Raw genomic sequence first — 23638 nt, 5'->3', positions numbered from 1 at the left:
GGTTTTGCCCAGGGACCGTAATAATGATTATTGGGAAAATTATTAAATACAATAAACCAAGCACTTGGAATCTACTTGGAACAAAAGGGATAATAGGGATAAAAGGGATAATAGACTGAAATAAAACCCCTTGGCTTATTGCTGCTTAGACACTGCATACATTTTATTAAATGTATTTTCATAGAACCCTAAGTTTCGACTTAATCACTCTTTTTACGAACTAATAAAGCAAGGGGAGCAAAAAAAAATAAATATATATATATATATATATATGTATATATTAATTTGTAAAAAGATATAGTACAATTATATGGGCTCCCGCTTGCTCGGTTGTTTTTTGTTTTGCTGTGTTTGCCATCTTTATTTGCACTTATCCTGGGTGTGTGTGAGTGGGTGGGTGAAAGGAGAGCTCTTCTAGGCACACAGCTTGCTCTGCTGCTGCTGGCTCTGCATCTGCTGCTGCTTCTTCTCGCGCTCCCGGCGACGCAGCTTCTTGCGACGCCGATCGATGACCACCAGCTCACCCTTGATGGTGTTGTAAGCCTTGCGCAGGTCCTGGATTTGCTTGCGCAGGATGGTAATGCACTCATCGGAGCTGAGAGCGGGATCTGGGTAAACAAAAGGGGGTTAAGATTAAGGGTTCAGGGTTCAGGATTCAGATGGGATAACTTACCCAGCTCCACGAGGAAATTGTAGGGACAGGGACGCACTCCGGACTGGTTGCTTACGATTGATTGCTGCAATTGTTGCTGCAGTTGCTGCTGCTGCTGTTGAAGCTGAGTGCTGCTGCTGCCCTGGGGCAACATTAGCTGATGGCGGGCACTCTGCCGCTGCTGCACCTGCTGCTGCTGCTGTTGCTGTCCCGCCATGGGCACCAGATTGTCCGAATTGTCATCCGTATCGGAGCCACCTAAAGACGAGATTTCATTAATTTATACATCCTCCCTTTTTACTCCTCAACCCCCCACTACTCACCGCCCGTTGTGGCTGTCTTCTGGCTTCTCATCCCGGACACCTGGCGTCGCCTCTTGCCCAGCGACTGCAGCTGAGCGGCCACGCCAGCCGTTACCTGGGCACCCATGGGCACCTGTTTCCGTGTCCGCTTGCGCTTGCTTAGACCCATCGAGTCTTCCATGGAGTCGTGTCCTAGCTCGGGTTTTTTTTGCTGCATGGTCTCCTCGCCACTCTCATCCTCCTGGCTGGCCGAGTCTGGTGAACTATTGGTGGCCGAAGGGTTCACTGCCTCCAAAGATGACTGCGGTTGCACTTGCTGTGTTTGTGGCTGCTGGAGCGTGGTGCCTATAGCTGGCGGCGTCTCGGATGGCAAGGGAGTGACCCCTGGGACAAGGGTTAACGCTGCGGCAGGCATTGATTGCTCCTCCTTGCCACCGTAATTGGGAGCCGGACTGCCTGGTATTGTCTCTTCGCAAAGCAAATTGATGGACTGATCATTGTGGGGGTCACTGATCAAGGGGGAGCTAGCCGGTGCCGCCACATTGAACATCTCCTTGCCCACAGCATGCATCACAAAAGGACGGGCCACCACGGGTGAGCTGCTGGGTACTTCTCCGCCACCTCCTCCTCCAGTCTCTGGGTCAATAATGTAACCACCGGGCATCTCAGAAGCAGCCTGGAGCACACTGCTAACATGCTGCTGCTGCTGTCCCTGCTGCTGGGCAAAGTTTGAGGGCACAACAGGTGCCACCACGGTGGTGGTCACCACTCCACTGCCTCCCACGCCCGTATAGGTTTTCAAGAGCAGTCCACCGCTACTGCCGCCCGACGCCTCGCCCACTTTAGGTGCCGCCTGAAAAGCCTTGGGTGAGATCAAGACGGGTGTCCCGGCTGCGGGTGAATTTGAAGTAGATCCAGGACTGGGACGCATCACCCCAGAAGCACCATCTGGACCGGAGGCCACCATCAAAGCCGGAGTGGCCACCACCACGGAGGCAGGAATCTCGGGCACCACAATGGGAATACCAAATGAACTCAGACTTGTCTTAGTTGCCTCCTCCGTGGGCTGAAGCTTGGCCAGCGGTGGAGGTTGGGTCACCACCGCCGTAAGCTTGCCAGCAAAAGAGCTGCCGCCACCTTCGGTGAGTTTCAGGGGAATGGGAGCTTGAATACCGGGCAGGGCTTTACCACCAAGTTCCAGCTTTACGGGTGCAGAGACCGGCGGCGTGGCATTGCTCCTGCTGCTGGTGGCCTCCGTCTCCGCAGAAGTCATCGCTGTCACAATGGTGGCCGTAGTCTGGCCCTCCTCCTGACCCGATCCCGGACTCTTCTGCTCCCCCGTCGTGGTAGTGGTGGTATGCTCTTCCGCTATCACATCCTCAATTACCAGCCGTTGCTCGGAATCGGTGCTATCAATGGATTCGTCATCAGAGAAACCTGGTCCCGCGGTGGCCGTGGAGTTGGGCGTGTGGGCGGTGGGCGGGGTTCCAGCATTGGAGCTGGCCAGTGAGTGAGCTCCACCCACAGGGGTCTTTCTCTGCTGGATGGCACACTCCAGTTTCTGGATAGTCTCGCTTAGCTCGCTATTTTTGGCCGGCAGCGAGGATTCCAGTATGGACTTGGTCTCCGGACTACTGGTGGCCGGTCCGGGACGATAGAGCTCGCCGAGAAGCGGACCCGTCTGGATCTTGAGGGGCTCGCTTAGCAGCTTCAGAGTGTCCAGCTTGATGGCTTGGTGGCTGCTGCTGCTGCTGCTCGGCTCTAGCTTGGGCGGCGGAATATCCTCAGGCGGCGAAGCCTTGGTGGTGACTTCCACCGCCGATGGCTTGCCTTTGCTGTTCTCCACCTCCTCCTTCTTCTGACTGATCGCCTTCAGGACCTTGTCCGCTATGGAGCTGGTCTTCTGCTCATAGCTGCCAGCGTCCAGGTCAAAGGGTCCTGCTGCTCCAGCCAGCAGAATCTTAACATTCTCCAGCTTCTCCAGCTTGTTGTCCTTGGACTCGCCGGAGCTATAGCCACTGCCCTCATTGGAGGTGCTCAGCTCGAACACGTTGCGGGTCTCGATGAAGGGACTACCCACGATGTGGCTGGTGGCAGGCTGCTTGGGTGCCTGCGGTGGAGTGCTTAGCTTGGGAGAGGCTGACACCGAGGCGGCGGAGGAACTGCTTCCCGTTGGCGGTGTCCCAGGACAGCTCAAAGTGGAGGCTGAGGCGGAGGGTGCTATCATTGGAATCCCTGGTGTGGGCACTGCCAAGGCCACCGGCGTCGTTGGCGGTGGCTGCAGTGCGTCCGTCAGAGCGCGAGTGGTTTCCTGGACCGTCTGGGCCAGCTCTTCGTTCAAAGCGGTGATGTTCAGATTGAAGCTGGGCGACTTTCTCAGGGCATCGAAGGGCGTGGCATGATGGGGCGTCAGCTGGGCGGGAATGACGGTTGTATTTGCTCCTCCAGCAGCTACTCCCGCTCCCGGTGGCGTGTGCATCTTGACTGGATTGGTTACAGCCGCAGACGGCGTTAGTTGTGCTCCCGCTCCTGATGAAGGCACCTTTATGCTGGGTGGTGTCAGCTGCTGCTGCGGCTTGGTTTCCACCTGTTGAACTTGATCCCTGTCCAGCTTGGGATTCTTGCCCTTTTCGAGACCCAAACCAGCTTCCTTTAGCGGGGAACCTCTCTTCTTTGGCTTGGCGGCTGTTGATAATCCGCTGGAAATTGAGCTATAACCAGCGGTGGAGGAGCTGCCAGTGGAGGAGGAGGCGGCGGAGGAGGAGGAGGCGGCGGCAGAGGGCTGATGGAGCTGGTGTACTTCTAGGCTATGCTGCATGGCGCTGGCCTTGAGGGCCTGCTTCCTGGCCACCGAACTAACCACTACAGGAACTCCGCCAGTGGATGCGGCCATAGCTGTGGTTGACCCCGTTCCGGAGACACCTGTTCCTGCTACTGCTGCTGGCGGCAATACAGCGGTGATTACCGAGGCAGCTACTGCTCCGGGTGCTCCTGTTCCCGTTCCTGCTCCTGCTCCCGGTCCTGATGTTCCAGTTGCACTTGCTCCCACCGAGGTCATAGGCGAGATACGCTTTTCAAACTCAAACGGTTCCGTGTCCTTGAACTCATAGACATCCGAGGATAGAAGCTTGCGCATGGTAAGACCCGATCCTCCTGCTGCTGCTGCTGCTCCTGCTGCGCCACTGCTGCTGCTGTACTTGCTCTCCTTGACAGATGTGCCAGAGCTGGAGCTCGTACCCGTGCCCGAGGAGCTGCTGGCTGGGTTAACTGCTGAGGTAGCTCCCGCTCCCACTCCCCCTCCCGTCCCACTGCTAATCTCCAGCTTGCTCATATCTGGCAGCGACCGTGTCGCCGAGCTGGAACTACCGCTGCCCGATCCGCTCGAGCAAAACGAACTGGACGAGGAGGAGGAGGACGAGGGCGAACAGGCCGCCGGCAGTTCCACCTTCAGGCTGGCCACAGGTTCGGCAAACTTCTTTGATTCCTGGCTGCCGCCCGCTGTTAAGGTCGTCGCCGCCGCCTTCTTCACCGGCAAATGCTGCTGCTGCTGCTCCGCTGTGCCGGCTGCTCCTCCTCCTCCTGACTTCTTGCCACCGAATGTCAGCAGCTTCTCCACAATCACTGAGGTGTATTTGGGCGTGGCCGAGCCACTTCCGCCAGCTGCGGAGCTGTTGCCAAATCTAGCTGGTGCTATCAGGGTGGTGGGCTTAATGTCCGCTCCCGAGAGGAAGGGTGGCTTGCTCTTCGTGTCCTCCTCGGTTTTGGGCTCCGCCTTGGGCTCCACTTTCAGCTGTGGCTCCTCCTTGACAGCCTCACGCTTGGGCATGGACTGATCCTGCTGCAGTTTCGAGGATGTGGTGGGCTCCCGCTTTCCGGCAGCTCCTTTGGGCTGCTTACGATAGTCGGATGACTGGGAATCCTCATCCGCATAGGATTCCGTTTCCGAAGACATTTCCGTGGAGCTGCGACTCTTGGCCAAGGACTCCAGCTTGCCGGGCTCCTTCTTCACAACATCCTGGAGCAGGGTGGATGGCTCGCCAGAGGACAATGATTCGGTCTTAATGGCTGCCTCCTTCTTGCGGTCCTCGTTGGGCTGGCTATTCGTGAGGAGCTGCGGCTGGAAACCCTTCAGTTCCGATCGAATCTCGCTGAGATCGTAGTCGCGTCCCTTGGCGGAGGCTGCGCCACTGCTCATGGCTCGATTGCCGCCAGCACGGGAGCCTCCACGCGCGGAGACCGACTGCTGCTGCTGCTTGGGAGGGTGCTCCTCCTCTTCGTCTTCCTCCTCGGAATCCTCGCTGGGATCTTCCCTAGGTGGGGCCGTCGAGGAGGCACTGCTGGCCACACGGCCCTTGCTTTGCTGCTGCTGCTTACCCGCCTGCGTTTTATCCTTTGCCAACTGCTGCCTCTTGGGACGACGCACTGGCTCATCGGAGTCGGAGTCCGATTCGGTGGCCATCGAGGCGTCCGAGGTGCGACGGGATGTGGTGGTTCCCGGCAAGATGCGCGTCGGCCGCTTTTTCATTCCCTGTGAGGCAGCTGGGGATTTGGTGCGCCCACCGGCAGAGACCACCACCGATGAGGGCGTCGTGGAACGCGGCGGCATTGAGTCACTACGCCCGCGTCCACGCTTAGCGCCAGCAGATGTTGGTGTCTTCACCGCAGTGGAGGAGAGAAGCGAGGGTGTGGAGCTGGCCCCGCCCAGGGAACCGGGCAAGGGGGAAGCTCCCGAGCCTGGAGAAAATCCCGCCGAGGGTGGAATTTTTGAACCACCCTCCTTGGCGGACGGCTGCTGCTGTTGCTGCTTCTCCGCGACTCCTGGCGGCAGGGAGCCCTGCACAGAGAGGGAGCCAACACCACCACCACCTCCTCCTCCTCCGCCGCCGCCGCCGCTGCCACTGTTCGCACTGCTCGTGCTTATGGTGCGGGTCTTCTGCTTGGATCCCTTGGTCAGATTCTCGGCAATCCGCTCGCGAGGCACCCACTCGTCGTAGCGATTATTCCAACCGGTGTAGTGGACCAGATACATCGGCACGCCGCGCTGGACACTGATCTCGATGACCTTGGCCTCGTAGGTGCTGCCATGCGAGCTGGGTGACTTCTTCTCATGGTAGTTCACCTTCAGCTTGTCCCCGATCCCGACCACAAAGTCGCCCGTGTCGATCTTCTCCACGCTAATCTTCTCCTTCTTGCGCTTACCGCTACCTCCCGGCTGTTTCTCCTCCTTGTCCTTGTCCTTGTCTTTATCCTTGTTGTTGTCCTTGTTGCTGTCCTTTTCCTTATCCTTATCCTTGTCGGCCTGCTTGGCACGCTGGTGCTTTTCCTTCTTGGTTGACGACGGCTGGGCGCTGGCAGCTGGAGCGATTGAGGAGCTGCTAGCCGCAACTGAAGGCGGTCCACCAGAGACTGTGCAAAGCGAAGGAGAAAAGATGATCAGTATAATGAGCAGATGATCAGTGCCCACCTTCTTTCTGAGCATTTTTTTAAATTTTTAACTTGGGATATAGGTAAAAAAAAATTGTAAAAGATACTGAGGAAGACGGTTGGTCTCCTTTAGAAGTAACTAAGGCTTTATTTGGCTTTTCTTGAATAGAATTCCCAACTAATTCTAGATTCTAATCCCCTGAGAATATATATATATTTTTAAAAATTTTTAAAAATGTTAATAAAATAAAAAAAAACAAATGGCTAATAATATTCATCCATTATGAATATTTTTGGGGAAAAGTAAAACTTAATAATATTATAACTCGGTCAAAACGGCATTAATTTTGATTCGGAAGACTGTGCTGTGTTAGTTTTTAATAGTTTAATAAAACTGCATAAGAATTGAACATTTTCAGAAATCAAAATTTTTTGGTTAATTTTTGAAAATTTTAACGATGTAACCCCCTATAAAATTTTGAAAAAACGGGTAAAATTTTTTTTCTTCCCGACATGGCTAGGTCGACTCGGCTGTAAATGATCATGAATATATATGATTTATAGGGTCGGAAACGACTCCTTCGCTGCATTAATAGCTGCGAACTGAAATTATAATACCCTGCAAGTGTATATGGTAATAAAAGGGAATTTTCGAGAGCTTCTTTTTAATCGAAATTTAGAAATTTGAACAAGTTTTAAAATATATTATACAGTGAGTCACAAAAGTATTCGTTGCAAGGTTCCCGACGAATAATTATGTTATTTTTTTAATGATTAAGTATCAAATTGATCACTTTAGTTTTTATTTTATGTTACTCAGATATTAAACAATAGGGAAACAACAGAAATTTGTTAAAAAACTAGCTTCATTGCTGTTTTTTTCTAAGAAATTCATTTGAACTACAAAATTTCATGTCACAAAAGTATTCGTTTTTTTGTTTCGCCATTAAATATTTATTATTTTTTTATTGTGTTATATATTATATGCAATCCTTTGTTTTATTTAATAGCTTATAATCGTCCTTGCACTGGCTCTACCCATTTTGGGCACCTCTTTCAGGATATATTTGACCATTTCTTCCGCATTATATCATTAAGTTCCTTTTTAGGCAGAAATGCGCTGTTCCTGGAATTTTAGCTTAAGATGGTGTCATAGATTTTCAGTAGGGCTAACGTCTGGGGGCTCTGTGAAGGAGTTTTAGTCTGGTTTCAATAGTACAACACCCACATCTTGACTTTAAAAGTCGTTTGTTCGGCGCTATTGTACTGGTGGAAATTGAACTTGTCGGGTTCTGGACACATTAGGGTGCCACTAGAGAGTGAAATACACCTTAATACGTTTAAATATATATCAGCAATTATTATCCTGTCTAAAAAAAAACATATTTCCAACTCCTGGGGCAGACAGACACCCTAAACTAGAACAGAAACTCTGACGTGCTTTACTGTTGCTGTATAATTTTTTAACTTGAGGGCTTTTCCGGGCTTGCGGCAAACTATCCCTTCTCAATCCGATCCCTAAACATTGAAAACCTTTTTTACTTAATATTACTTGCCCTGAATACTCCAAAATTTGGTTCAAAAACGCTATATCTAAGAAAATAGCTTCGGCATATTGATAGGTGAAAACAAGGATTTTATTTTAGGGCTTCTACCATCCTCACCATGGCTTCTAGGAACTGTTCCAATAGTTTAAGTGGATACATTTGTTCCTTAGAATGTGGTCATGGCGGTGTTAATTTTTGCAGCCTATAAATGTATGCCTTTCCTGATTTTTTTAAAGAATTGTTCTATCTTCTCTGATTTTCAATTACTATATTCGGCCAAAACGCGGCTTATTTTCCAGGAAATTTTTTGATTTCAGTAGAAAAACCACGCTTATTATGGTAAGAGGACTATTATCAAACATACCAGAAATATATTTAAAGGATCAACCCTCATTGTGTAGGTGTAAAGTAATTTTCTTCTGGAAAATGTTTTGACTCCGTACTATTCGCCATTTTGTAATTGATTACGACCCACAATGACGCTTAAATATTGTGTTTTTCCATGAATTAAATTTTAAAATGTATTCCCAACCAGAATACTGAAAAAAATTGCACTAACCCATGAAAAAAGGAAAAAAAATATTAAAAAAATCTCAGAAACGAATACTTTTGTGAGCATAAAAATCGATTTAGTTTTATATATTTGTCTGTAGATTGTTATTGAAAAGGTTTTCTCTAAGTTTTTTTTTGTCATATACTAAACAAAATATACAGCTGTGTTCACTGAAATAGCAGTGCGACAGAGGAACAACTTCAAAACGTTTTTTTGTACATATTCCTTTTTGCAAGCTGATCTATTGCACATTGTTTTTGTAAAATGGAACATAAAGATAAGAATCGAGAAAAAATTCCGTTAGATTTGCTCTATTTTAATGTTTTATTGATATTTTTTCACATATGCAGCTCGTTTTGGCCGATCACTGAAATAGCAGTATTTAATTTTATTTCGCAAAAAGTGCCGAAATTTCTTTTAATTTTGTAAAAAATGAGTTTAATTACGGTCGTTATTATAGTTTATACTATAATACACCTTTACAACGCAAAAAAAATTATTTTAGTGGGCGCAGGACCTCACTGCTCCATGAGAGAAAGATATCGGATAATTTAGCCTAGAAAGAAGGGCAAAACATGTAAAGAGTCTCTAAATCTTTCAAATTGTTATTTTAAAATAGTTTATAAGTCATAAAATATGAACCGAATCCAAAAAAACCGAGGTACGATTCGCAAAACCACAATTATACAGGCTCGACGCGTACTTCGCTTCAGCAAAGCTCGTCCTTTTGCATCCTCTGGGGATATATGAGCGGGAATTGGCATGGGAATCAGTCTTGGGACCATTCGCCGGGGACTTATTGAATAAATTTTAGATTCGCGAAGTCCATGGAAAATGTCACTGCTTGGTTAAAGGCATATCAAGGCAAGATCCGAGTTCGCCAATAGCCACTTGAACTGCCAGTATTCAAATGGCGTAATATCCTTTGGACAAATGACTCCAAACTGGTTTTATTTGGTGGAATAGGACAAGACAAGACCTCCAAATAGATAGTACCCCCCAAACCATACGCTGAAGACAGTAAAACACGGTGGCCTAAAAATCATGGTATGGGTATACTTTTCATACAACGTTGTAGGTCCCGTATATATGATCGGTGGGATCAAAGACCATTATGTTTATGTCGAAATATTGAAAACTGTCTTGCAGCCGTATCCTGATGAAAATATGCCATTAATTTGGACATTTCTGCAGGACAGTGACCCTAATCATACCAGCAAGGTGGCCAAGGAGTGGGTTCTGAAAGAAAAGGTGGATGCAATGCCATGGCCTGCACAGTCCCCGGATATAATTCCGATCGAAAACTTATGGAAGACATCAAGGGCTACGTATTAAAGAAGTTTCCGACTTCTAAGCCGCAGTTTTGGCGATTTTTGCAGGAGGAATGAGACCATAATCCCCTCAAGCGTTGCTAAGACTTGGTGGACTCCTTGCCACCCAGGTATGAGGCTATGATAGCTTCTAAAGGCTATTTAACAAAATATTAGATCATAGTCAATTAGAATTTAAGAAGAAATAGGTTTCTTAAACGATATTTTTAAATTTATGAAGAATTTTAGTTTTTCACTGCTATTTCAATGATCGGCATAATATAGACCTTTTTTGTTGTTATTACCTATATCTTCTAAAGGGGTTATGTTACCTAAATTAAATGATTGTGGTATTGTTACTAATTAAATATACTAAGCTTTTATGAAAAAAAAATTTATGAAAATAGTGTTTGTAACAGGATTTTCCGATCTTAAACGTGCAGGTCGTTGGGCACTGCTATTTCCGTGAACACAGCTGTACATCTTTGGGATAGTAATCCATTTCTTCACATTTTGAAGCTTTTAGCTAGTGAAAATTTTCCTCAAGACCTCCTTTGCAACGAATACTTTTGTGATTCACTGTATATGTTATATATTATATTTTATCACATTACTGACATAGAAACAGTTGGAAGGGTATACAACATATACACTCTCATCTTCGTCTGACTGAAAACCTCTTCCACAAAAGCTCTCTCCTACATTTAAAAAGAGAGGCAATTAGTTACCTTTTCGATTTTTAAATCATATAAATAATAATGCAAAAGAACTTAAATAAATGACAAAGTCACTATATATGGTCAAGTAAAACATGTTTGGCCGCTATTTTTGTATTTGTTTACTTATTTGTACAAATAAACAAAAGTGAAGAATGAATAAGAGCGAGAGGGCAGATGCCGTAGTACATTTTCCCTTATCACAATAAAAACACACACATATACAAAGCAACAAGTGTTTGTTTTGGCAGCGGCTCAATATACATCGACCTCCTATATATATATACATATATCAAACCCACTTGTGCGCTACAACATTAACTTTAATTCCTTGATTAACTTTCATTTTTGGTAATTTACTTTTGCCGATGACTCTCACACGCAGCATTTACGCATACATGTACACATGTATATCGGGAGTCATCGATAGCTCGCATCTATCGGCAAAACAGGTGTGACTCGCGTGAAAGGAAGAGGAGTAAAAGGAAAGCATAAAAAACAGCCGAGAATTAGCGCTTTCGGCGAGATTGCTTATCAATTAAACCAACGCTGAACTCACTGGGGGGCCAGAGGGTGCCGGGGCCAATGTCGCCACTAAGCAAACAGCATTTATATCAATAGAAAGCCACGAAATCCGGACTCGCGCCCCAACAATCTCTGCCGGCACCGCGAAGCATACGCAGAAGAGGCACAGCAGCGGCAGCGGCAGCTTGGAGACTTCAGATTTCGCTTGGTTTTTGGCTGTTACATAACCATGCGGTTGCTGTGGCGCAGCTTGAGAGGATTGGTTCTGCACCACCGGCCACACAGACGCTTTCTGGCCACCATCTCCAGCACAGGCAATGACCAGCGGAAGCAGCAAAGTCACAAATGGAGCTCACCGGGCAGCAGAACCGAGAGATTGCTGTATGCCGCCTACTGGGCAGGAGGCCTGGCCTTGGGCTACCACTGGCTAAGCGACGGGCACAAACCCCTGCTGGCTGAGGCACAGGTGGTTCCGAGCGATGATGAGCAAGAGGCTCGGGCTCGCCTGTGGCACATCACCCCGAGGGCGGATTTACCCAACTACAAGACCGACCAGGTGGAGCAGCACAACTCCGCCAAAACGGGCATTTGGATCACCTATGGCCTGGGCGTCTATGATGTCACAGACTTTGCCGACAATCATCCCGGCGGCGATAAGATCCTAATGGCCGCCGGCAGTGCCATTGACCCCTTCTGGGCCATCTATCAGCAGCACAACACCCTGGAGGTGCTGGAGCTGCTCGAGGGTTTCCGCATCGGCAACTTGGAGGGTGTGGATTTGAAGCCTGGAGCCAGTGCTGCCGAGGACGAGCTGGGCTCGCCTTGGGCCCACGAACCGCAGCGCCATGCTTTGCTGAAGCCCGCCTCCAAGCGACCCTTTAACGCAGAGCCACCGATTGGACTCCTAGCCGAGCAGTTCCTCACGCCCAACGAGCTCTTCTACGTCCGTAACCACCTGCCGGTGCCAGTGATAAGTGCGGAGGAGTACGAGCTGGAAATCGAGAGTGGTTCATCGAAGAAGAAGGACCCGCTGACACTGAATCTGGAGGAGATCAAGGCCTTGCCCAAGCACTCGGTAACGGCGGCCATCATGTGCGGTGGCAATAGAAGATCCGAGATGACCAAGGTCAAGGCGGTGAAGGGTGAGTGGGTCTAGTGTGAATTTTAACCACCTAATCCTTTGAATTACCATCCCTTTTCCAGGTCTCTCGTGGGGCGCCGGAGCCGTGGGCAATGCCAAGTGGTCAGGAGCTCGTCTCTGCGATGTCCTGCGAGAGCAGGGTGTCCAGCCGGATGAGTCCAAGCATGTCATCTTCGAGGGCGCCGATCTGGATCCTACTTCCCATCCCTATGGAGCATCCATACCCCTGTCCAAGGCCCTGGATCCCCGCGGGGATGTAATCCTAGCCTACGAAATGAATGGCGAAACCCTAAGCCGGGATCATGGCTATCCCATACGGGTAATAGTGCCTGGGACAGTGGGAGCACGCAATGTCAAGTGGCTGACGAGGATCGTGGTAGCGGATAAGGAGTCGGACTCGCACTGGCAGCAAAACGACTACAAAGGCTTCAGTCCAAGCACAGACTGGGACACCGTGGACTTTAGCAAGTCGGATGCCATCCAGGCGATGCCAGTCACCTCGGCTATTTGTACGCCACAGCCGGGAGCCAGGGTGAAGCCGGATGACGACGATGGTCACATCACAGTCAGGGGATACGCGTGGAGCGGCGGTGGCAGGAAGATAGTACGTGTGGATCTGACCAGCGATGAGGGTAAGAGCTGGCATGTAGCTGAATTGGAGCAGGAGGATAGTCCCGATGGACGACACTATGGCTGGTCCTTGTGGACAGCTCGCCTGCCCATCTCTGAATCCAGCGGTAGTGATGTGGAAATCTGGGCCAAGGCCGTTGATTCGGCGTACAATGTCCAGCCGGAGAAGTTTGAGCACATCTGGAATCTACGTGGCGTGCTGGCCAATGCCTATCACAAGGTTAGGGTTAAGATTGCCTAGATTTAGCTCTAGCTCTGGCCAAGACTTCCAGTTGAGGATTCTTCTAATTGTTAAGAAATAAAAGACAAAGAAATTGATCCCTTAAGAGACTCCTAACCAACATTTTGGGGGCTTCCTAGTTACCGAACTAATTAAATTCCAATTCCCCTTCACTTACCCGAAGGCGAGGCATCCCTACTGCTCTGCATCTCCGCTGAGTTGGCCTTGCTGGAGGCAGAGGCGCTACTGCCGGAGCTGATGTTCGTTTCCTTCTCCATGCTGTTGTTTCTGGTTGCTGCCGCCGCCGCTGCTGCTGCAGCTGCCTTAATCTTGGCCAGCGGCAGGTCCGATTCGGTGTCCTTGCTGAATGCTCCAGAGGCTGAGATGGCACCGGCACTTCCAGGTGTGGCTGGGGCAAACGTTGAAGAAGCCGATGGATTGGTGGTGGTGGTGGAGGAGGAGGTGGATGCTATTCCCGTGGTAACTGGTGTTGCTGGGACTGCAGTTGATCCGCTTGTACCTGCTGTAGCAGCTGCTCCCCCGCCTCCGCCTCCTCCAGCCTGTGCCGCAGTCGATTTCTCCTCGTACTTCTCCACCAAAGTCTTAACCTTGCCCTGCTGATTGCTGCTGGCTGCCGAAGAACCCTTTCTATGCTTCTTGGCTGGGGGCAAGTCGACCACAACACTGGACTCGCTGGTGTCCTCCGACTCTACCTCCACCGCTGATTGGGAAGCGGTGGATGCAGCTCTCACAGGGGTAGATGCCGCCGATGCAGCTGCTGCCGAGCTTGATGAGGCTGCCGTTGAAGTAGAAGCCACCACCACATTTGTTTGGTTTGGCTGGGCCAACTTGCTGATGGTCTCCGTTTTCGTTGTCTCCGTCGGCTTGGGCGACGCCACCGAATTGGCTCGCACCAGACTTCTTCCTTTGCTGCGATTGGAGTTCCGGGAGGTCATCAGCATGGAGCAGCCAAGCTTGCGATGGAAGTCACCATACGGCTGCAGGAACTTCTTGTAGGCCTGCTTCACCAGGTTCATGACACTCACCGTGCAGGGCGTGAAGCCCAGGCGAACGGCAATGAGCTTCCACTGATTCTGGGAGGTCACGCGGTTGTAGCCGCCGCGTTTTTGTACCGCCCGAAATAGGCGGTAGAGATCCACATCCCGGCTTTGGATGGATGGCACCTTGTTGAGCGGCGTGCCCCTGTCATCCATGTACTTGTATAGCTGCGCCACAAAACGATCCTTCTCCTCGTGCGGCTCGTCATCGGATGAGTCCGAATCGATCTCGCCCTCGTCGTCGCTGGAGAGATTCGACAGGCCAAAGAGCGAGTCGCGGTCCCAGTGGGGCGGCAGGATACTGCTGTCGAGGAACTCGAGGGCCGCCTGCACAGCAGGCACATCCTGTTTGCTAGCCACTTCGCGAGTGAACTCGGTGGCCTCCTTCTTGGGCACCGTGTAGTAGCGGCCGTCCTTGAACGAGCGCACCAGGTACTCGTCCTTGACGCGGATGCGGACAGTAGCCTGGATAGGAAAAAGGAATCAATCACTACATTCTGTCTGAAAATATTCAAGCAATTCCCCTCACCTGTGCTGTGGGCGCCACAACGAGAGCTGGGAACCATTTCTCCTTGTCCTTCTTCTTCGACTCGGTCTCCACGCACACCACCTTGCCAATATTCTCCTCCTTCTCGTTCACCACCTCCTTGGCATCACTTTCATCATCGTCATCGGAACTATCCTCGTTCAGCTGGCCGCGCCTACGTCCCCGGCGTCCGCCCACCACGGGATTGCCAAAGTGTTCCGGATGCGTCAGCGGCAGCTGGTCCAGTGTCTCGCTCTCGTTAAAATGCCGCCCGCTCTTGAGGCACAGAGCCGTTCTCCTCAACGTTGTAATGTCGCCGTCATCGAAGACAACCGTATATTGAGAACAATCCTGAATCTTGGTTATGGTGGCCTCCACGATCTCCTTGCGATCCGGATGACGCACCTCTACGACGGCCCCCACGCGTAATTGGCCGGTGGGTGCCTTGATGGCGTCGTCGGAAACAATGCCAGAGCCCAGGCCCTGCTTGTAGGCAACCTTTACCTTGATGTTGCGCACCACCTTGCTGACCTTGGCCTCGCAGAAGGCGCCCTTATACTTGGCACTGACCTCCGTGCCCACGGGCAGCGATGGGGGATCGTCCATTTGCTGGGGAAAGAAATTAGAATTAGTTTTATTTCACCATGTCATGATTTGTTTTGGTTTACCTGCATCTTTAGCGAATCTGTTGTGTTATTGCCACTGTTCTAAGCTCTTCGCCTGAGCATGTCTTCTGCACTGCGCTTTTTAGTTGAATTCTCCGGTTTCTTAACCGAGATTTAATTGAATTCGCGTTCCTTCCTTTTGTTGTTTATCAGCCGTGCAGCGTTGCCGCTCTTCTTCTTGCTCCGCTGCCGCGCAGCATCGGCTGTACTATTGAAGCTGCCTCTGCTCTCTCTCTCTCGCTTCGTGGGCCACCCGCCCCCTAAGAGTGGAACGGCGCACCAAGCGATCTGTTCTCGCGGAATTCACTTTGCGGGCAGCTTTCAATTTGTCCCGCTGCCCGGATCTTAATTATGCACTGAGAAGGGCAAGTTAGCCAGTTGGTAGCACTTATAGGTGATAATTCGACGAAATCTTCTTTAGTTTACGTTTTTGGCGCATGAAATTTTCGCTAGAGCTGTCAAATCATCGATGGCAGCGCTATCGATGGCAGCGCTATCGATGACGTCGATTGTTTGGACTATTGCGATAGTAGCCCGAAATATAGCTGGCCACACTGGGGATCACCCACAATTTTGACACTTCTGCTTCTTCGTCTTCGCGTTTTTTTTTTATTGTGACACTGCAAGAGACGTTTATTGTGCATTATTTTAGTTAAATTCGTTTTTAAGCATATAGTTTAATATTTAATTTATTACGATGGCCGAATTTCTGGATTCCGAGGCCGAGGAATCTGAGGTAAGTCGCACTCACCGCTCAAAGGCGGACTTTTCGCGTTGCGTTGCGTTCTGTTGTAGGCGCGCGTACGTACTATGTGTATATGTGTGTATATCTGTGCGCGATAAATATACATACATATAAATATATACATATATATTGCATTTTCCTTGGACTTTTCTATTTTTTGCAGGAGGAGGAAGAATTGGACGTGCACGAGCGCAAGAAACTCAAGAAGTTGAAGGCCGCGGTCTCCGACAGCAGCGAGGAGGAAGAAGGTGCGTTTCTTTCCAGCGCGCGGCGAGCAGGGTGCGTGCCGCCGACAATAACACAATTGTGCAGCGGCGTTACTCCGCTTCGCTCTTTTCCAACGATCTCGGCTGTGTCTGCCCGGTGGACAGTACATACACATAAGTTCCAAGGGAGCGCGGGAAAGCGCAGCCCGCTTTGCTCCTAAATTTTTTTTTTTTTTTTGTTTACAACTTTGAGGTTATGTCTTGTGTTTTTACCGTGCTACCGTGGCCATGGCCAAGCCAACAACAATTAGCGCAGCCACCGCTCGGGTATGTGGCTTTGTTTCGGTGTGTGCGAAATGCGGCGAATTGGAGGAGCAGCTAACGCGGCTTCTTCGAGAAATTGCAATCGAAATTATGCTGCCTGCATCTCTTGGAATAATCAATGGATGGCAACTGCGGCAGCCATCAATGGATTTATTCCTATGTATCTCTGCACTTCCAATGGCAAATCACATAGTTTTAAATAAAAGTTGCGATTTCATCATAGGATAATTTTCATCATACCAAGTGGCGCTTCTTGTTCTTTCGGGCAATATTGTACATCAACATACTTGTCCAAACCTTTCCATTCTAGGCACTCTTCTAGTTACTTTATAGAAGATTATTTTATAGCAACTAGCGAGAAAGGAGGCAAAGCTTACTAGAACACGAAAGGAAACCGATGGGCAGGTGACAGCTTAACAGGTGCAAAAAAACAATACAGTGTTGTGTTATGGTTAAGGCATGCTCCAACGCTCTGGAAATTTAACCATTCTCCTCCCACCCCTGGGCGAGGAGCAACCAGTTGATCCGGATGTGTTCACCCTATTTTAAATATATTCTCTACAATTTACCCAAAACAGATGACGAGGAGCGGCTGCGCGAAGAGCTCAAGGATCTAATTGACGATAATCCCATCGAGGAGGATGACGGCAGTGGCGATGACTCTGACACCGGTAGCGGTGGCGATGACGAAGGCGGTGGAGGTAGCGGCAAAAAGCGTAAAAAGCATGAAGACGATGATCTGGACGATCGGCTGGAGGATGATGACTACGATTTGATTGAAGAGAATCTGGGTGTTAAAGTCGAGAGACGGGTAGGTTGAAGGTTCACCAGGAATTTCTTTATCTCTACTACATGTTAATTGTTATTTGATACTAGTAGAATTGTTATTGTTGCAGCCAAGACTAAAGAAACCATTAAAACTTTTCAAAAAAAAAAAAACCAGGAATTTAAGACATCGTTTTTATTGTACTTCCTCTCCTTTTAGAAACGGTTCAAGCGTCTGCGTCGCATCCATGACAATGAGAGCGATGGCGAGGAGCAGCATGTGGACGAGGGTTTGGCCCGCGAACAAATCGCCGAGCAGCTGTTCGATGAGAACGATGAGGTAGGTTGTGTAACCCCTCACATCGCGTTTATTAACCCTTTCCATACAACAGAGCGTTGAGCATCGCAGCGAGAGAAGTCCCAGAGAGGCGGATGACTTTGGCGAGGATGACTCGGAGTCGGATGCAGATGATTTCATTGTGGATGACAATGGACGTCCCATAGCCGAGAAGAAGAAGAAGCGAAGACCCATCTTTACAGATGCGTAAGTTGTTATCCTTCCCAACTATCTGTATCCTTTGATATAACCTGCCTTAATAGATCCCTGCAGGAGGGCCAGGACATCTTCGGCGTGGACTTTGACTACGACGACTTTTCCAAGTACGAGGAGGACGAGTACGAGGAAGATTCCGAGGGAGATGAGTACGACGATGATCTGGGCGCCGGCGAAGAATCCCGCGTCAAGAAGAAGAAGGCTCTCAAAAAGAAGGTGGCCAAGAAGACAATCTTCGACATTTATGAACCCAGCGAACTGAAGCGCGGTCACTTTACCGACTTGGACAATGAGATTCGCCAGACAGACATACCCGAGCGGATGCAGCTGCGCCAGGTGCCCGTCACTCCCGTCTTTGAGGGCTCCCATGAGCTGGATGACGAGGCCGACTGGATCTATAGGTTCGCCTTCTGCAAACAGACCGTTTCCGAGCAGGAAAAGGCCGACAGTCGCGAGAAACTGCGCAAGCCACCGACGGCAGTCAACAAGATCAAGCAGACCCTGGAGTTCATACGCAACCAGCAGTTGGAGGTGCCCTTCATTGCCTTCTACCGCAAAGAGTATGTCAAGCCAGAGCTAAACATCGACGACCTGTGGAAGATCTACTACTACGATGAGCGCTGGTGCCAGCTGACCGAGCGGAAGCGCAAGCTAAAAGCTCTCTTCGAGAAGATGCGACAGTTCCAGCTGGACACGCTCTGCGCGGATCCGGAAAAGCCACTCCCAGATGACGTCCGCCTGATGCCCGACAGTGACTTTGAGCGCCTGGCCGATGTCCAGTCGATGGAGGAGTTAAAGGACGTCCACATGTACTTCCTCCTGAACTACTCCCATGAGCTGCCGCGCATGCAGGCAGAGCAGCGACGCAAGCAGCTCCAAGAGCGTCGCGAGGCCAAGGCACGTCGCCAGGCGGCGGCTGCCGAGAATGGCGAGGATGCGGCGGCAGCGGCGACGGCGGAGGGAGCTCCAACCAACATACCCGAGCCGGAGAACGACGACGACGAGCAGGAGCTGGTGGACGATCAGCTGAAGCAGGCGCCCAACAGCAGTCCCTATGCGGTGTTCCGCAAGGCGGGCATCTGTGGCTTTGCCAAGCACTTTGGCCTCACGCCGGAACAGTTTGCGGAGAATTTGCGCGACAATTACCAGCGCAATGAGGTCACCCAGGAGAGCGTCGGTCCCACGGAGCTGGCCAAGCAGTATCTATCGCCGCGCTTCATGACCGTTGACGAGGTGCTGCACGCGGCCAAGTATGTGGTGGCCCGCCAGCTGGCCCAGGAGCCCCTGCTCCGCAAGACCATGCGGGAAGTGTACTTCGATAGGGCACGCCTCAACATTCGGCCCACCAAGAACGGCATGGTGCTAATCGACGAGAACTCGCCGGTGTATCCCATGAAGTATGTGGCCAAGAAGCCGGTGGGTGATCTCTTTGGCGACCAGTTCATCAAGCTGATGATGGCCGAGGAGGAGAAGCTGCTGGAGATCACATTTCTCGAGGAGTTCGAGGGCAATGCCAGTGCCAACGGGCCGCCCGGCGACTATGTGGAGGAGGCCAAGGCATTGTACCACCTCGATCAGTTCTCCAAGCATGTCCTCGAGTGGAATGCTCTGCGTGCCGACTGCGTGAAGCTGGCTTTGCAGAAGTGGGTCATCCCGGACCTGATCAAGGAGCTGCGCGCCACGCTGCATGAAGAGGCGCAGCAGTTCGTTCTGCGCTCCTGCACGGCCAAGCTGTACAAGTGGCTCAAGGTGGCACCCTACAAGCCACAGCTGCCCGCCGACTTTAACTACGATGAGTGGAGCACGCTGCGTGGCATCCGGGTGCTGGCCCTGGCCTACGATCCGGACCAGTCGGTGGCCGCCTTCTGTGCAGTAACCACCGTGGAGGGTGATATATCCGACTATCTGCGACTCCCGAACATCCTCAAGCGCAAGAACTCTCACAATGCCGAGGAAAAGGCCCAGAAGCTGGCCGATCTGCGCAAGCTGAGCGACTTCATCAAGATGAAAAAGCCGCACATAGTGGTGATTGGGGCAGAGTCACGCGACGCCCAAACCATCCAGGCGGACATCAAGGAGATACTCAAGGAGCTGGAGACATCCGAGCAGTTTCCGCCCATCGAGGTAGAGATTATCGACAACGAGCTGGCCAAGATCTATGCCAATTCCAAGAAGGGTGAGTCCGATTTCAAGGAGTACCCGGCTTTGCTCAAGCAGGCCGTCTCCCTGGCCCGCAAGATGCAGGATCCCCTCGTGGAATACTCGCAGCTGTGCGATGCGGATGACGAGATTCTCTGCCTGCGGTACCATCCGCTGCAGGAGCGGGTGCCGCGCGAACAGCTGCTGGAGCAGCTCAGTCTGGAGTTCATCAACCGGACCAGCGAGGTGGGCCTGGACATCAACCTAATGGTGCAGAATGCCCGCACCACCAACCTGCTGCAGTACACCTGCGGCCTGGGTCCGCGCAAGGGTCAGGCGTTGCTGAAGCTGCTCAAGCAGAGCAACCAGCGGCTGGAGAACCGCACCCAGCTGGTCACCGTGTGCCACCTGGGGCCGAAGGTCTTCATCAACTGCAGCGGCTTCATAAAGATCGATACATCCTCGCTGGGCGACAGTACTGAGGCGTATGTGGAGGTCCTCGACGGATCCCGTGTGCATCCCGAGACCTACGAGTGGGCCCGCAAGATGGCCATCGATGCCATGGAGTACGATGACGAGGAGACCAATCCGGCCGGAGCCCTTGAAGAAATTTTAGAGTCGCCGGAACGTCTCAAGGATCTCGATCTGGACGCCTTTGCCGTGGAGCTGGAGCGTCAGGGTTTTGGCAGCAAGAGCATCACCCTGTACGACATCCGGAACGAGCTGAGCTGCCTGTACAAGGACTATCGCTCGGAGTATACCAAGCCCAGTGCGGAGGAACTTTTCGACATGCTGACCAAGGAGACGCCCGACTCCTTCTACGTGGGCAAGTGCGTGACGGCCATGGTGACGGGCTTCACCTACCGCCGGCCGCAGGGCGAGCAGCTGGACAACGCGAATCCCGTGCGCATCGACACCAGCGACAGCTGGCAGTGTCCCTTCTGCCACAAGGATGACTTCCCCGAGCTATCGGAGGTGTGGAATCACTTTGATGCCAACGCCTGTCCCGGCCAGGCGTCAGGAGTGCGTGTGCGGCTGGAGAACGGCCTGCCCGGCTTTATACACATCAAGAATCTGTCGGATAAACAGGTTCGCAATCCGGAGGAGCGCGTCCGTGTCTCCCAGATGATTCATGTGCGGATCATTAAGATCGACATTGATCGGTTTTCGGTGGACTGCTCCTCGAAGACAGCAGACCTCAAGGATGTGAACAACGAGTGGCGGCCACGCAGGGATGCCTTTTACGACTTTGTCACCGAGGAGCTGGACAACCGGAAGGCCAGCGATGCGAAGGCCAAGGCGCTGAAGCGCAAGACCTACGCCCGCCGGGTTATAGCCCATCCCAGCTTCTTTAACAAATCCTATGCCGAGGTGGTGGCCATGCTGGCGGAGGCAGACCAGGGTGAGGTGGCCATACGACCGAGCAGCAAGTCCAAGGATCATCTAACCGCCACGTGGAAGGTGGCCGACCTCATCTTCCAGCACATTGATGTGCGCGAGGAAGGCAAGGAGAATGAGTACAGCCTGGGGCGCAGCCTCTGGATTGGCACCGAGGAGTTTGAGGATCTGGACGAGATCATAGCGCGACACATCAATCCTATGGCAGTAGCCGCCCGGGAGCTCATCCAGTACAAGTACTACAAGCCGAACAAGGCGCCGGCCAATGTCAACGAGCGCGACTTTATGGAGCAGGTGCTGCGCGACGAGAAGACGCGAGACCCCAAGAAGATCCACTACTTCTTCACGGCATCGTGGAGCATGCCCGGCAAGTTCCTGCTGTCCTACTTGCCCAAGACCAAGGTGCGGCACGAGTATGTGACGGTGATGCCCGAGGGCTATCGCTTCCGCGGCCAGATCTTCGACTCGATCAACAGTCTGCTGCGCTGGTTCAAGGAGCACTGGCTGGATCCGACTGCCTCGCCGGCCTTCACCTCGTCGGGCTCGAATGCCACCCCGCTGCATGGCCTGCACAGCATGCGTCCGCCGCCCTCGGCCTCGGCCTCCTTACTCTCCTCATCCCAGCCGCCGTACAGCCTCAGCAGTAATTTAAGCGGCACGCCTCGCAGTGCCATCAGTAGCTCCGGCGGTGTGGGCAGCTCCAGCACCAGCGGCGGTGGAGGAGCTAGTGGTGCTGGTGGTGGTGGTGGTGGCGGCAGTTCCAGCGCCTACTCCGTATCGCATTCCATTGTGAGCTATGGCGCCACCACAAACGCCTCCCTGGCGGCGGCAGCTGCCTCAGCGAGTGCTGCCTCCCACTATGGCGGCCTCTCGTCAACGCCCTCGTTTGGAGCCATCATCAACACTCCGTACACGCCCAGTGGCCAGACACCGTTCATGACGCCCTACACGCCGCATGCCTCGCAGACGCCGCGCTATGGCCACAATGTCCCAAGTCCCAGCTCCCAATCCTCGTCCAGCCAGCTGCATCACTATGGCAGCTCTGCCACAGGCACCACGCCCAGGAGCTACTATGACATGGGTGGTGGTGGAGCTGGCAGCGGCAGTGGCGGTTCGAATGCCTACAGCATGCAGCCGCATCACCAGCAACGTGCCAAAGAGAACCTCGACTGGCAGCTGGCCAATGATTCCTGGGCAAGACGCAGACCACAATCCCAGCAGCAACAGCAGCAGCAGCAACAACAACAGCAGCAGCACCATCATCCGCAGCAGCAGGGAATGGGCATGAACATGGGCATGGGAATGGGTGGCAGCGGTGGAGGTTACAACTCCACCCCTGGCAATGATTACCACAGCAGCAGCGGGCACAATCGCAGCATGGGAGTTAACCATGGACATGGACATGGACACGGGCATGGACATGGGCATGGGCATGGGCATGGGCATGGGCATGGGCATGGTCATGGGCACGGTCATGGTCACGGGCACGGCTCGGGAGCATTATCCTCGAAGGTGTCTGTGCGGAGTACGCCGCGGACCAACACCTCGCCGCACTCGATGAATCTGGGCGATGCCACGCCCCTCTACGACGAGAACTAACTAACGTAAAGAACACTAACATAACTATATATAGCATGTACGGAACGAGAACAGAACCGAACAGAACAGAGATCAGAGAACAGAACACAGAACCCTACAATAATAATACACACACGCAGCTGGCGGAGAGGCAGCTGCACCCTAATCTTAGTAAGTTGATGTGCGTTTGGCATTGATCCTCAACGATAACTAGTGTTAAGTGCAAATCGAAACTAATCGCGTTATATATAAATATATAAAAACACCTCTATACATATAATCCGAAATTGTCAGGAGTCACGGCGACGAGTCCGAGGGAGTCAAGAGTGGAAAGTGAAAAGTCGAAACTCGGAAATCAGAAGTCAAAAGTCAAAGGTAGAAAGCAGCTAACAGCAACAGCTGAAGCTGAACTAAAGTTTGTGACGAAGGCGAAGGACGAAAAATAAATTTGAATTTTTTCTGACCAGAAACAGTATATGTTTGAGTTCTTATTTCTGGGAATTCCCTTAGCCTATGAGGCTATCCTTGGTATTTTGCCACAATATTATTTTTTTTAACAGTATCCCATTTTGCACCCAATTAAGGGGGGACATCTGAGTAACTTTTTTTAAAAATCGAAAAAATTTTTTTTTGCTTAAAAAATTCTTTAGGGTCATAAAAA

General features: G+C 51.3%; 3 protein-coding genes across 3 annotated transcripts; 2 read left to right on the top strand and 1 right to left on the bottom strand.

Annotated features, from left to right (window-relative positions):
* Positions 1-260: 260 nt before the first annotated feature.
* Positions 261-15824, bottom strand: htk (AT-rich interaction domain hat-trick). Its single transcript, XM_017173393.3, has 6 exons — positions 15273-15824; positions 14608-15213; positions 13199-14543; positions 976-6360; positions 674-910; positions 261-608 (listed from the first exon to the last, which is right to left on the bottom strand). The coding sequence occupies exons 1-6, from the start codon at positions 15276-15278 to the stop codon at positions 415-417; spliced, it is 7773 nt and encodes a 2590-aa protein (XP_017028882.1). The 5' UTR covers positions 15279-15824; the 3' UTR covers positions 261-414.
* On the top strand, positions 10938-13126 carry shop (sulfite oxidase). The gene is made up of 2 exons (XM_017173396.3): positions 10938-12171; positions 12233-13126. Exons 1-2 carry the CDS (start codon positions 11259-11261, stop codon positions 13039-13041), a joined length of 1722 nt encoding a protein of 573 aa, XP_017028885.1. The 5' UTR covers positions 10938-11258; the 3' UTR covers positions 13042-13126.
* A 29-nt stretch (positions 15825-15853) lies between the features above and the next one.
* On the top strand, positions 15854-23452 carry Spt6 (transcription elongation factor Spt6). The gene is made up of 6 exons (XM_017173394.3): positions 15854-16005; positions 16178-16262; positions 17123-17355; positions 17530-17649; positions 17702-17853; positions 17910-23452. Exons 1-6 carry the CDS (start codon positions 15967-15969, stop codon positions 22996-22998), a joined length of 5718 nt encoding a protein of 1905 aa, XP_017028883.1. The 5' UTR covers positions 15854-15966; the 3' UTR covers positions 22999-23452.
* The last annotated feature ends 186 nt before the right edge of the window (positions 23453-23638 follow it).

The sequence above is a fragment of the Drosophila kikkawai genome, chromosome X (genome assembly GCF_030179895.1).
Source record: "Drosophila kikkawai strain 14028-0561.14 chromosome X, DkikHiC1v2, whole genome shotgun sequence".
NCBI lineage: Eukaryota > Metazoa > Arthropoda > Insecta > Diptera > Drosophilidae > Drosophila > Drosophila kikkawai.
Note: the sequence above shows the minus strand (reverse complement) of the source record. Positions and strands in the feature narration are given on the sequence as shown.

Coding starts and splice junctions, on each gene's coding strand:
- shop (XM_017173396.3), top strand. CDS start 11,259: ATGCGGTTGCTGTGGCGCAGCTTGAGAGGATTGGTTCTGCACCACCGG. Junction 12,172..12,232: donor CAAGGTCAAGGCGGTGAAGG/GTGAGTGGGTCT, acceptor TCCCTTTTCCAG/GTCTCTCGTGGGGCGCCGGA.
- htk (XM_017173393.3), bottom strand. Junction 14,544..14,607: donor TTGTGGCGCCCACAGCACAG/GTGAGGGGAATT, acceptor TTTCCTATCCAG/GCTACTGTCCGCATCCGCGT. Junction 6,361..13,198: donor TAGGGATGCCTCGCCTTCGG/GTAAGTGAAGGG, acceptor CGCTTTGCACAG/TCTCTGGTGGACCGCCTTCA.
- Spt6 (XM_017173394.3), top strand. CDS start 15,967: ATGGCCGAATTTCTGGATTCCGAGGCCGAGGAATCTGAG. Junction 16,263..17,122: donor CAGCAGCGAGGAGGAAGAAG/GTGCGTTTCTTT, acceptor TACCCAAAACAG/ATGACGAGGAGCGGCTGCGC. Junction 17,854..17,909: donor AGACCCATCTTTACAGATGC/GTAAGTTGTTAT, acceptor CTGCCTTAATAG/ATCCCTGCAGGAGGGCCAGG.